This window comes from Zalophus californianus, chromosome 6, assembly GCF_009762305.2.
Source record: "Zalophus californianus isolate mZalCal1 chromosome 6, mZalCal1.pri.v2, whole genome shotgun sequence".
Lineage (NCBI taxonomy): Eukaryota > Metazoa > Chordata > Mammalia > Carnivora > Otariidae > Zalophus > Zalophus californianus.
In genome coordinates, this window is record NC_045600.1 from 112790695 (window position 1) to 112805062 (window position 14368).

At 40.1% G+C, this 14368-nt stretch overlaps 1 protein-coding gene across 2 annotated transcripts in view; it reads right to left on the reverse strand.

Annotated features, from left to right (window-relative positions):
- Window positions 1-9874, reverse strand: part of NPTN (neuroplastin) — a 71784-nt gene extending 61910 nt beyond the window's left edge. The window contains exon 1 of one of the 2 annotated variants that reach the window (XM_027570986.2): window positions 9623-9874. In XM_027570986.2, coding sequence (XP_027426787.1) covers window positions 9623-9713 — 91 coding nt within the window. In that variant the 5' untranslated portion in view covers window positions 9714-9874. The remainder of the gene's footprint in view (window positions 1-9622) is intronic. The other variant, XM_027570985.2, reaches the window with a different exon arrangement.
- Window positions 9875-14368: the final 4494 nt, after the last annotated feature.

Below are 14368 nucleotides of genomic sequence, written 5' to 3' on the forward strand. Positions count from 1 at the left end.
AGAGCAGACATTTACCATATAAAAAAATGCCTATTTTCTAAGAGCCAAATATTAAACTTTTACTAGGTTCCATGCAGTATGAACTCTTAGGAAGTTTATGGTTCTATGTGTAAAACCCAAACTGGGAAAGTTTCATAATGTAGGTTTTTTATAACTAAACAAAAAAAAATTTGTTCATAAAGATTATGATAAACAGAATCCTGTTAATCAGTATGACAGGCAGATCCTAAAAGCTACTTTAATGGATTCCAAAGTTAATTTGCCATTTTTCTTGAATTCATAATCATAGAACTTTAGTGTTGAAAACTAATTTCTGGTCCTTAGAAATTTCTGGATATCCCATTTCACTTCATATTTCCATAAAAGTTTTTTCTATTATTGAGCTCTTAAGTACTAGATGTAAAGGAAAGAGATCCTCCTTTTGTTTTATGAGGCCCCTCTCCTCTCAACCAGCTCTTTGCCCTACTTATAAACAGTTCTGACAATGAGTGAGAGCAAATAACTATTCTTCTGCTAGTTTCATTAAAATCATCTTCTTAATACTAAGCCTATACTTTTCTTCCTCATGCTCTAGGCCACTGCTCTTTGATAGAGCCCATCCATCTTTGGAGACTGCCTAATTCCCTTACTTCATTTACACTGCTACCTTGAAGGTATTAATAGATAATCACATCCCCCTAGTGCTCCCTTTTCCTGTATTTAGCTCCTTCAGGCTTTTCTCCTAAGGTTTATGCTACTATCAATGCAGAATTATCTGCATTTTATCTTAAATGTGATTGGAAAGTGTTCATAATTATTTGGAGTTCTATCCTAGTAAGAAAACAGTAACACTGTTAGTAGTACCATAATTTTGATATGTGATCACTAGGTTATTTTTCTAAGGGTAATTCAATGACAGTTCCCTGAAAGTTATTTGAAACCTCTTTATAGTTGCTCTTTTCTAGGTAGCAGTTTCCTGGTTTGCATTAAGGCCATTTATTTCATCTTCCTTGGTGAATGATTTGATATTAAGCATTAACAAATAGAATTTCAATGCTGGAGCTGCTATGCTATTTTTCCAGTTGTTCCACAATGGTTTCCAACCTGCTGAACTTGTATAATCGAAAAATCCTCAGTTAAATTAACATATTCCTTCAATCTATGGATTGAAAAGTATTTCAATACTTTTGAAAGCCTTGCTGGCTCACTCAGTAGAGCATGTGACTCTTCATCTCAGAGTTTTGAGTTAAAGCCCCACACCGGATGTAGAGATTACTTAAAAAATAAAATCTTTGAAAGAAAGGGGCGGGGGGAGAAAAGTATTCAGATAGTTGTCAACAGAGGATAAGAACATACTGTTACCTTATTTCCCTCAAAGCAGTGTCTAAAAATGAGTAAACTTGCTACTCTAGGATCTTAAACGTGAAATGCTAATGATTCTTCAGTGATGGTTCTGTTTTCTTTTTTCCTCCTTCCCTGTGGCCAGTGCTCAAGTCATTTTGTACACACCAGCAAAATGCCTCAGACAATGGCATCAGAGTAAGCATTCAGTTCTGAATAAACAGGAAGTGCTCCCAGTCCTGTACTCAACCAATAACTCAAAGGCAGGGGCTAGGGAATAAGGAACAGAAGTTCTAATTTAAAAGGACAACTAAAGGGGCACCTTAGTGGCTCAGGTCATGATCTCAGAGTCCTGAGATCCAAGCCCTGTGTTGGGCCCTGGCTTCAGTGGGAGTCCGCCTGAGATTCTATTCTCTCTCCCCCTCTACCCCTCCACCCCACCCCCCTATGCGCTCTCACTCTCTCAAATCTTTAAAAAAATAATAAAAGGACAACATACTAAAAAACTTATGCTTTGATTATGATTATGATTTTCAAACTACTGTAGCTTCCCCTAGTTCAGAAAGAAAAAAGGTCAATATTATATAAGTGATGGCTAATGTATTAATTTAACAACGCTATATTTTCCTTATTAACAGTACACGTTATTACTGACAAATGCCTCATGAAAATCCTTACTGTGTTTATAATCATATTACAGATTAACATAGTATATAAAAAAATAAAACAACCCAAAACTACTCCATACTAGAAAATTCTGTTGAGTCTCACCAGCCATTAATGAATTATGAAATCGAGCTAGGTCACAATAGTTTTCTTCATATACATTACAGAATGCAGATATTGTACAAAATGTTATATACTTGTGCTCACTTCGGCAGCACATATACAAAATGTTACATACTTATGCATATACTTAGTCACAAATAAAATCTGTATTTCTGGATCACAAACAAAAGTGTTAAAGCCTTTTTCTAAAGAGCTTTTATATTTTTAGAAATATTTCAACATAATTGCGAACCAAATTATTTCTATTTTACTAACATAAGCTAATCCCTACTAACTGCATTTCAGCATCTAGAAAATTTTAGTTTGTAATGTTAATTTTTCAGGTTATTTTTAAATTAATAAGCAGCAAGGATGTACTTATAACTCTTGTAACTAGATGAAGAGTATATGGGAATTTATTACATTACTCACTCTACTTTTTATGTTTGAAATTCTAACAAAAATGTAAAAAAAACAAGGAAATGGGCCTACTTAACAAATACAAAGAAGTATAATAAATAAACTTATAAACGGAGACTTGAACACACCGTTTCTAAGGACTATAAATCTAGGAACTTCCTTAGATTTAATTCAGGTAATAGATTGCCTTGTTCAACTATAATGGAAAGGTTTAGGTCTAAAAAAATACATAAGAGACAGGAGAAACAAAGCCATAAATAGAAAACAAACCTCCTCAACAGATAATATAATTATTTAACTGTGCCTCATTGTCTCTTCATTGCCTCTCCGATAGTCAACTACTTTTCAACCAACAGAAAGAATACGAAATATCTACCTACCTGGCAGTGATTTTCATTTCTTAAAATGTTTAATTCACACTGGCAATTTTCCCAGTGAGTTTAATATAAGAACTCTATAACACACCATTCTGCCTTCCTGAAACAAAAACTACAAATGTCTGAAGTAGGTTTACAGGCAGTTGGATTTCAAAACAGTGCATGCCTCAAAAATCAGTTTTTCTTATTTCCAAAAAGTAAGTTTCTAAACACTTATTAAAACATAAAGCATTCTCTCCCTAGGCCCTTTACACATTAGAGGTACCTAAGCTGTAAGGTCAATTGTGTAATTTTAGAACTGGAAGGGAATTTTGACATCATCTAGTCAAAGTGGTTTTCAAATACTGTATCAGGAAGAAAAGAAGAATCAACGGCGTAACAGTTTATATACACAAGCACACTTACTTTTTTTACTGCATCATACTGCATATGGAACATCTTGCCTTGTTAGTATTCTATCAGAAAAGGACTTGACATTTTGTCTTGTACAGTATTTTACATTTAACCACTTTTAGAATGTGAGTATACATTTGGACAGGATTAAAACTACTGGTACAATCTGTAACTTAAATGTTTTCTGATAATAGAAACTTACATAATATATAGAACCCTGACACTTTCAGAATGATTTCACATCTCATTTATATTTCACTGTCTAGCCAATTTGAAGCAATACTTGGGTGTAATGATATAAATTAAGACAAAACAAAGGGAAACAAAGCCTATCAAAACCGATATCTTTCTGGAAAATACCATAAAATATACCACAAGCTTATAGTAATTAGGATTATTTGGAAAGAAAGCCAGTCTTAAAACATTCCATAATTGTTTTCAGAAATGCAAAAGAATACCATTCACTACTTTTTAGTACAAGGAACTTAACACAAGATGTTTCCATCAAAGCTGACCACAATCTGTTTTAATGAAGAGATAGGACCGGGTTTTTAAAACCTGAAACATAAACAAGAAACAAAAAACCAGCAGGTGGGTGAGGAACATTAAACATGTCTCCCACTAACTTACTATATGCAAATAAGTGTGGATACTTATGAAATTCTTTAAATCCCATCTACACAGACCAATTACAAGTTCTGAGCAATCAGGTCAAAATAACCTCGTTAATTAGGTTTGATTAATAAATGTGTATCTTTGTATTTACATAAAAACAAACAAACAGAAAGCCTACTGTCAGTTTTAGATAACATAGTAAACTGGAATTAGGTACAAATCTTGATTCCCTCTCCTAAATTGAACAAATTCTTGAAAAACAGATAACATTTTATACAGAAATGTTTTTACATAAGATCACTGCAATATTTCACTTTAAACTCAGTGAGAAGTCTGTGTGTGGGGGGGGGGTCTAAGCCTATAAAATCTAATAGTTTATAAATCAACTAATTTTACTGGAGAGGTTTCCTACCTTCCCAAAGCTAATCCTTACCAACTAAAATTAAGAATTCTGAAAAAAAAAATCCACAAAAACCTCACAAACAAGTTTAAAAATGCATTATCTAAGGTGCTTAAAATTAAACTCCATGTCATCAATGGCATTTTAAAAAATGCCATGTAAAATGATAATGTTTTAAGAGAAACACTGAAAGGCAAGCCAGTTGTTCACAGGAGGTGATTTTATACCATTTTTTTTAACATTGATGTGTGAATTTACTTTAGAGGTCCCTGCTCTATTTATTTTCTGACAGATTCCATTTTTCCAGATGCTCCTCAAATGAAGATTTATTCCTGTCTTACATCCCACTTTTCTTCTTGTACTACTGAAGCCTTTCTTGTCTTTCCCTTTCTCTTAGAACTTCATTCTCTACTTCTGATCCTGTCCAGACTGTGCTCTCACTGTAAACAAAAAATGGAATAGATGCAAAAAAGTTTTCACATAATTCACCTCTTCCAAAACTTATTTGCATAATTTTACTCAAACTTTTTTGAACATCTCCTGCAAAATATCCAACATTGTTTTTCTACACTTCATTTGTGTAGATGTTAGCTACTTGTTACCTTCCCAAACTATCTTGTAAACAAAAACTTTTACATAGATCCAGCAAAGTATCAGATTTTACATACATCTTACTTTGAACAAGTACCTCAAACTAAGTAAATGAAAACATGTCCAAATCATCGGAACACTTATCTGGTCATATCTGTTCATCTTTGCAAGCAAACCCAGTTAAACAATTGCTTTTATTTAAAAAAATAATAAAGACAATACAGTAACATTTTGCCTTTTACTAACGTCTAAAGATATGCTCTAGAGAAAATATTTCATATCAAAATTGAGAAAAAGGATTCCTTCAAGACAAACTTGTCTAATTTCTCATGAAGATTTGAATAACTCACTCAAAGTCAGACCTGCAATGATCTTCACTCAATTTATGGCAAATGTTTGGACTGTGGAGCACATTTATATTTAAGGGCTTTTATTTCCTTTTGTTGTTTTAAACCTTGGTGTATTAACAGGTCAGCTCTATTAAGTCTGACAACACAAAAACCCCATCTGCATCTCTTTCTAATTCAGAATCAGTAACCTTGAAAAACAAAGACTAAGAGCCCAGGAAGAATCCTGACTTAGTAACATGGCCTTTCTACCGGAGACCCAAGACCAATTTGTCATGCCTAGGTGCTCCATTCTATTAGTAGTGACACTTATCAGTTGCCTGAGAGACTGGAGGCTTATAATCCTCGGGAAATGCTTTATTCCAAGGTAAACTATTTCTTCTGGTCATTTAAAATCTTATTTGGATTAATTATGTTAAGAACTCTTGCTTGACATCTGGCATGTCATTTGCACCACAGATGCCGTAGGTAACATCTGTCTTCTGTCACTCATTTCAGTTCACCCACAGAAGAGATGCATAATCAATAGCAAGTACATGTCTAAAAACATACGGAGAGAAAACTGCCAAACCACCGAAGCAAACAGCACTTGACAGAAAAGAAAAAGATTTGTGAATCATCTATTGCTAATACTGGCACTGTTACATATGACAATGTTCACAACTATCTAGTTATCACCCAAGCAAAATGGTTTCTTACAATTTTGTTCATTAATAATAAAATTCATTAGACTCCTTATTTTCTCCCACTAAGCACTGTTAATTATCAAATTTTATATTTTCAGTATGAATATACTGCATTTCTACACTCCACTCCACGTTCACTCATTAGTTAACATCTCCAACACTCCCACTGTGTGCCAGGCACTACATTTAGCTTCTTTTTCACAATGTGATTCTATAAAAAGATGATACCTAATCCATATGAAAGATATTTAGTTCACTGAAAGAAAAAGAAAGGCATAAAATCTCCCTGACAATGAAAATATAAACTTCCTCACCAGAATTTGCAATTGCAGACACAGTGCAGCTGGTCATTTAAAGTTACATAAGCAAAAGCACAAACCTCTCTGTTCAGGGCCTTCAAAATGTCCTACTTAATTTTATTCAAGATAATGAGCAGCATTAACAGTTAAGTGCTCAACATATACATGATGAAAAACAAGTAATTAATAATGCTACTTTTTAAGGAATAACAACAGTAACAGCGAACACTATAGTGAGCAAACATTTAGTACATATAGTTACTGTTATGCTACCTAACGTAGCATATGGCACATATAGTAACATATAGTAACATATGTTACATATAGTAACAAGTGTTACATATAGTAAAAATTCCCTCCCTACTGAAAGCCACTGTATGCCAGGCAGAAATGTAAGTGCTTTATAGCCATTATCTCATTTAATCTTCACATCATCCCTAGGAGATTGGCATTATTATAAACTTCCTTTTACAGATGATAGAACCGAAGCTTGGAAGTATTAAGCACTTTATACAAGATCACTTAGCTAGAAGATCTGGGACTCAAACCCAGGTCTATCAGGATCCAAAGACTGTGCTCTTGATCACCATATAATACTGCTTGGTTTACCCTTATTCAATTTTAAAGTCTAAAGTTTTTGAATGTTTTATCAGGTTACTTTTTAAAACAAGTTTCTTCCTTTAAAATGAATTACATCTTTCTTGATACATACAAAAAAGCAACTCCTTAACTAAGGGTTTTACTTTAAGCTGTGGTCCTATAAGTCTAAAATTTGGATGAGAAAGTCTATCTGAATGAAAGCCTTGAGTCTCTATGGTAATGGGTCACAGTTGAGAAGCAAGAGGCCTTGAAGGTCATCAAACTCTTCAAAATAGGAAAAAATGAGAGACCTTTTGAAAAACATTTATAATCAGTCTAAACTACCACATACCTAATCCAGAAACACTTAGGTTTGGAGGGTTTTTTTTTTTCCTAAATCATCATTTTAAATTAATAATCTAACATTTTGACATCATACAAAGCATGGTATCCATTTCTGATACACTATAAAATACAAACGCCATGACAAGAGGTCAGACTCTTGTAGGGCTATTACCAGTTGAAAGCGTGAATCTTATCATAAAACATGCTATAGAAAGCTATAAAATGGCATCCTTCCCTATATGGACTCAAACACACAAAAACACAGCCATTTCTTCCTTAAATTAAATTTACATTCATTTGGGTCATCTACAGGGCTAAGCTTCACTTCACCAGTCAGGTCATATGACTGAATTCAAGCTCATTTCAAGGAAAAGCTGCACTATGCCGTATTTAGAACACATATCACTGAGAATAGCCAGTCGAGTCTTTGGTAGGCCTATCCAGAAACATTGCTTTAGTTGCTAAGAAACTACAATTTTGCCGTATTATAAATCATTGAAAGAAGCTAAGCCACAGCACAGAGATTAAACATGTTAAGATCAAGAATCTCTCACCTATCATGCCAAATGAAACTATGCTATTTCCACAAATCAAATAGCTGAAATTAGTATTAAGCTCCTTTAAGTCATACTGTTAACACAAACTAAAAACTGATGAGACGAATCAGACTAACTCTACCCCGCCTTCCACAGTGGCCTCAAGCTTTGGAGGAAAGTGAAAAATACCCAACCGACTTCACATACTCAATGCTAGAGACTTAAAAATATTTCCTTCCTGACCCCTTCAGTGATAATTCAAGGCCATGAAGCATACATAAGATTTGATTAGTGCAATCTGGTACAACAAACACTTATATTTAACTGATGGTGCTTTTTCAATCCCTTATTGATATATTTTCACCATAATCTTCAGCATTTTAAGCCCAGACTCTCCATAGGATACTTAACTCCATTGGCTCTGTCATTGATTTTTTTTTTAAATGAAAGCCATTAAATTCCAACTATTTTAATAAGAGTAATTTTAAATTGTTCTAGTATAACGAGACACTGAAGAATTAGCAAAAATAATTTCTAGTTCACTCGCTAGTAGGGACTTCTCATAAATTCTTTCCTATAAAAATATTTTTAAACCTCTTAAAGGCTGTTTCCACAAAAGCAGAAACTAGTTCACAGTATTTTTCACCTCTGAAAGATCAATTCAGCAGCTGAATTGTAACACAGAATCTTTTTTGTCTTGATCCCCCATCACCATGATTTCCCACCATTTCTCCATCTTCTCTAAAGAGCTTCAGTTCAAAACCCAATTGTTTCCACTATAGACTGCACACATCTCAGGAACTACTTTCGTGGTCCTCAGAAATAATGTCTGTTCTGCTCTGAAACTTTTACATCTTTAAAACCCACTTCTTCCATCTCCCTCTCTTCAGTCAGATCCAGTTCCACCACTGCAGTTCCAGTTATGTGTGTCTGTCTTCCCAAAGCCCTAAACAATATCATACAGCACTCGCCACAACTCAGCTCCTCCCGTCCCTAATATACCCTCCACAATGCAAACCAACGTTACACCCCCGGCTTCCTGCATTTTACTCCCTTCCCTTACTTTGTCTTTCCCCCACCCCCATCTCTGTACCTAGGCACCCTTATTGCTCTAATAAATATTTCCCCTACCTCCGTTTCAACCCTTTCTCCCCATCCTCTGCTCATTTTTCCTCTCCTTATTTAGAAACTCCTTTTTGCTCTCCCAACCACTACCCTAGAATGCCCAACACTCCACCCTCCTTAGCAAACCCAGCCCTCTTCCCCCATCTCGTTGAGAGCCACAGCTGCTTCTCTTTCCAGATCCCTTACTGCAGCCAACCCACTACCTTAGCTTCCCACCTACCTTCCCTCCACCTCCATATCCAAGGTTCCCTGAGTCTTTACCCCTCCTTGGGGCTCTAGTACTCTGCTCAGTATTCTTCAGGACTCCCCTCCCCCCGCAGTGTCTCCCTTATTTTTTAAGGATGTCACCAGTCTCACGGGGCCCCCGTAGAATTCTAGATGACCCCAGTGCCCGGGACCCCCATTCTCTTGGGGAGCCTGACTGGCACCAATCTCGTCGCCTTAAACAAATACCTGTCTTCTACCACCTTCTTTAAAAGCTGCGCCCCCTCCTCATCCGCCCCCGCTACTCCAGCTCCTCACGTGGGCTTCCCGGTGTCCCCTCGCCGACTCGCAGCGACGGGCCCCACGACGTGAAGCCTGTAAGTCAGCAACACCTCAAGCTCCTAACGGACGCCCCCACCTCTAGGACCGGCGCCTCGGTTCTCACACCCGCGCCTCTTCGAACTCCCGACCGGCATCTCCCCTTGGGTGCGCAGCCCTTCAGACTCTCGACCGGCCCTCTTCCCCTGGCTCCGGCACCTCCTCGGGCCCGGGACGGCCTCCTCCTGCCGCCGGCGTCCCTCGGCCCCCGCCCGGCCCGCCCCCGGCCCCCTGCTTACCGTTCTGAGCGGCGCCTGGCCCTGGGAGGAGGGAGCCAGAGACCAGCAACAGCGAGAGGGCCAGGGCGCTGGGAAGCGACGAGCCCGACATCCTCCCTGCGAAAGACCGAACAGCGAATGGGCCGGGGCCGGAGCCGGGGCCGGGGGAGGGAGGGGAGGGAGGGAGGGGGCGGGCGAGTGCGCGAGGGAGTGAGCGAGGGAGGCAGCAACAGCTAGACTCCGTCCTTCTCCGTCCTCCTCCTACCGCCGCAGCGCCCAAGCCTCGCGAGATCTTCTCTCCGGGCCGTGGGCGGCTAAGGAGAGACGGAGGCAAGGCTCGCGAGAAGAGGCGGCCTCCCTGATGCTCCCGCCTCTCAGACTCGGTGTCCCGCCCCTGCGGAAGCTGATTGGCCTAGAGCGAGGTGGGTCACGTGCCGAGGGCGCTTCTGGCCACGTGACGGAGCAGGGCGGGGCTCCTCTACTCCTTTGGCCCTGGGGAACCGTAGACTCTGCTTTCGGCTTACCCTCTGTGAAACAGGAGCGCCCATAGATAAGACGAAGCTTTGGGGACAGGATATATTTCCTCCTCTCATCCTGCTTTTCATTTGTGGGCGCTCTTGGCCGCAGAATTTGATGCACCACTGCCTTTTTTACGCCTTCCTCTCAGTGTCTCCAGTCAAAATCCTGTCAGTTCTTCCTTCTGGATTTTGACCTTAGACCCCTACAGGCATCTGGCTCCAACCTTCCTCTTTCACCTGTTTTAATCTTCCAGGCAAAGTGATGCCCTCTCCGTGACCGACGTTACCTTGTGCTTCCTGCTTCCACCTTTGCTCCGGCCGCTTGAGATGTCCTCCTTTTACGCGCGCTTCTCCTCCTCCTCCCCCATTTCGACCTTATTTTAGTTTCACAGAATCTCAGGGCCTGAAGTTCAGCTAGCCTAATTGCGCATCCATAGACACTAAATTCTACAAGGAAATCATCGTGTATTAACTTACATGGAGAATCTTCAGAAGCATTTTTATGCACCGAACATTTATTGAGAACCTGCTGGGTACCAAGTTTTCACATCTGCTGTGAAACCCAGATGAAAAGATTTTCCCCGTTTTCACGAAGTTCACAGCCTAGTCTATCAGAGGAACAAGGAAGAGACAAATGACTGCACAGCAAAACGACCCATAGGAAAGGAGCCAGCGAAGTGCTCTGCAGTGTGGTCACTACTGTTTGCACAGAAGTGAAAAACGCACTTTTTAAGGGTACTTTTTTGTACTGCTATCAGCACCGTCAATCCTTAGCCAACAAAGGAGTTTCTGTAGCTTAGCTCATCTCTGAGTCAGAGCCGACATCCTGGGGAGTGTCTGTGGAGTGAAATTGTGAGAAAACAAGTAAACAGTCCTGGTGATCTGACTCAATTCAAAGATCGAGCTTGGGGAACCAGAAGGAAGGAACACTCACCAAGACCCTCACAGGCTCAAGCCAAAGTAGTCTCAAGCTTTCAACATGAACTGGACAGCTGGTGGTTCCAGACTAAGCTTTTGAGCAAAGCTTAGGGACTACAACTGTCGCACTGGGACAACTGTCGCACGTTGTTGATGGAAATGAAAGCAATATCCTCCGAGACTTTAGGTGTGTGTGTGACCAAAAGGTTGGCAGGTATCCCAGGATAAAGGCCATTCTGCAGACAGCTGTGTATGCAGGGCTACAAGGCTGCCTGTGGTGAGACAGATTTTCCGCTAGTGGAAGTTTGGTGGGATGCAACCGTAACAATAATCAACATCCCCATTTAATTAGGGAGCCTCATAACAAGGGATCCTTGCAAAATGATTGTGCTCATTTTGTGGGTAGGGAAACTAAGGCCAAGAAAGGCGTGACCTGCCCAGGGCCTGAGTGTTAGTGGTAATCATTAGTACCAAACAGTCTGGTTTGACTCCTTCCGGGCTTATGGCAGGAGTGCATTTCCTTGCCCCCTCGAAGTTGGGAGTGGCGTAAGACTTGCTTTGACTGGTGAAATATGAGATGACACACATCATTTTCAAGCAGAAGTATTTCATTGCCATTGCAGACACTATAGGATGCTCTTTACCTTGTGTGGAGATCAGCGATGGTGATGGTGAATGCATGTGTCAAAATGAAACTTAATGTCAGCCTGGGTCCCTCAGCACAATAAAAGCCCAGGCCTCCTGCCAACCTGTGTAAAGCAGGTAATGTCCGTTGAATTAAGCTACTGAGATTCAGAGGTGTTTTCTCCTAACTATTCTGGTTAGGGGAAAAATGAAATTCAAGTCCATCCCACTACCCCCACGACACCTATTAGCTGTGTGGCATTGGGCAAGTGACCTAATCTCTCCCTATTTCTCTGTCAAATGGGGCTAATGATAGTACCTACCTCATAAGATTATAGGAGGAATAAATGATCAATTTATATGCAATGTTCACATCAGTTTCTGGTGCATGTAAACACTCAAATGTTGATTATAATGATAATAAATATTGCTGCTGCTGCTGCTGCTGCAATTCTAACTCCAGCCCTATACTCTTCCCACTGTGTCATGCTACTTACAACAAATAATTTGGGGGAAAATTTTTTTTTAAGGTTTTATTTATTTATATGAGGGAGAGAGAGAGAGAATGTGTGAGCAAGCAAGCAAGCACAAGCAGGGGGAGAGGGAGAGGGCAGACTCCCTTCCTGAGCAGGGAGTCTGACAGGAGGCTCCATCCCAGGACCCTGGGATCATGACCTGAACCGAAGGCAGATGCCTAACCGACTGAGCCACCCAGGTGTCCCTGGGGAAAAAATTTTTTTAAGTATGGTGTTACCATCAACTATCAAAACCTGCAGTTATGTGGACTCCTTTTACCCGGGAGAAAATATCATAAAACTACATGATAGTGGGGCGCCTGGGTGGCTCAGTCGTTAAGCGTCTGCCTTCGGCTCAGCTCATGATCCCAGGGTGCTGGGATCGAGCCCCACATCGGACTCCCTCCTCGGTGGGAAGCCGGCTTCTCCCTCTCCCACTCCCCCTGCTTGTGTTCCCTCTCTCACTGTGTCTCTCTCTTTCAAATAAATAAATAAAATCTTTAAAAAATTGTTTAAAAATAAAAACCAGTACATGCTAGTAGCTGTACTTTTAGACCTCTTTTGTTGGAAAAATACATGATAACTAAAACCTTGCAATAGCTCAGTAACCTCGTTAAAGGAATTTAAGAATCTGCGTTTTGTTCTTTTTTTTTTTTTTCTTTTTTTCTTAAGATTTACAGACGCTTAGAATCTCTCTACAGGTAAGCGCTGCTGTGTGGAAGGATGGCTGAGCTCCTTGCAATATCTCACAAGAGCCGTAGGGGTCCTCAGTGCTCAGGCTGAAACACACTTTCCTGGCCTCCGGGGATTGCTTGGAGGTCCGCGTTCCACTATTGACAGCGCCTCCTGGTGGCAAGATCTATAATAAAGCATTCCCAGTTGAAAGGTTTCTGATGGTTTTGTTTGGTGCGGTTCATTGGCCATAGGAAGGATGTCAGTAAAATATAATAGTGATATTAGAGTTGACTTTGAATTTCCTAATGGTTTCCCCCACGCACCTCCTGCAAAGATCTCTGCTCATTTGAAGTTCTTCCTATTCAGATTTACTACCCTGACCATCTTGATTGCTGTCATCTTCTGACGACCAATGTAATCTTTCCCTGCCCCTTCCACTAGCACCATGCTTGAACACCATGGGTGAGTTTAACATCCATGCTGATGATCTGTTCAATACCCTGGTTTCTCAGTCCTTTGATCTTCTCACCTCCAACAACCCTCTTCACTTAGCTACCCTTCCAAGTTCACACCCTCAACACTTTAATCACCCCAAAAGGACCCCATCTTCGAAATATGAAAATATAATAGCTCACTCTCCATTTACCACCTCCCATCCTTTCAATTCTGTGTGCTAGGACCCTATTTGCTAAGTCTTCAACCTCTTTGAGACCTCTAATCCATTAATCCCACCAGTTCCTTGTCCATTCTTCATTTCCCTCCTGGTCTAGCTTGGAGTCCATGATTCACCATTATAATCATTTCCTTACTCACCTCAACCTCCAACATACTTTCCTGGAAAAACCACAGTCTGACTAAGCACTACAGTCTGAGATGAGCGTTCATGCCTGCACCTGAGCAGCTGAATGTTGTCAGAGAGAAATCACACCAACAGGCTGAATGACTTCATTTTAAATTCTTGGTCTCAAAACTCAAATGGGTACTCACCACCACCCAGCAGTCCTGCTCTTCCTTATGTGGTACACATGAATTTGCAATCAAGTGGTCACATTCAGGAAATGTGCATTTCTTTCATTTCTCTAAATCAAATTTAACTCATTCTGAGCACCTTTTAAGATTTTATTTATTTGAGGGAGACAGAGAACGAGAGTGGGAGAGGAATAGAGGAAGAAGGACAAGCAGACCTCATGCTGAGTGCAGAGCCTGATGTGGGGCTCTATTCCAGGACTGGAGATCATGATCTGAGCTGAAATCAAGAGTCACTTAACTTACTGAGCCACCCAGGCACCCCCATTCTGAGCACCTTCCTGGTGAGATGTCAAGAAATTCCATTTTGCTCATTATGAGCTTCCCTCCCTACTTCCTGGGGTAAATATGAAAGAAATTTCTGGGATTTTATGCAGCCCAGGACATTAGTGGGTTTTGTTTTATTTGTTCATTTGTTTAGCTTACTCTGGTCACTGCATTGCCCAGACCCACATGGTCCCTTGAAGATGAGTGGTCCGGTGCTTCCCACC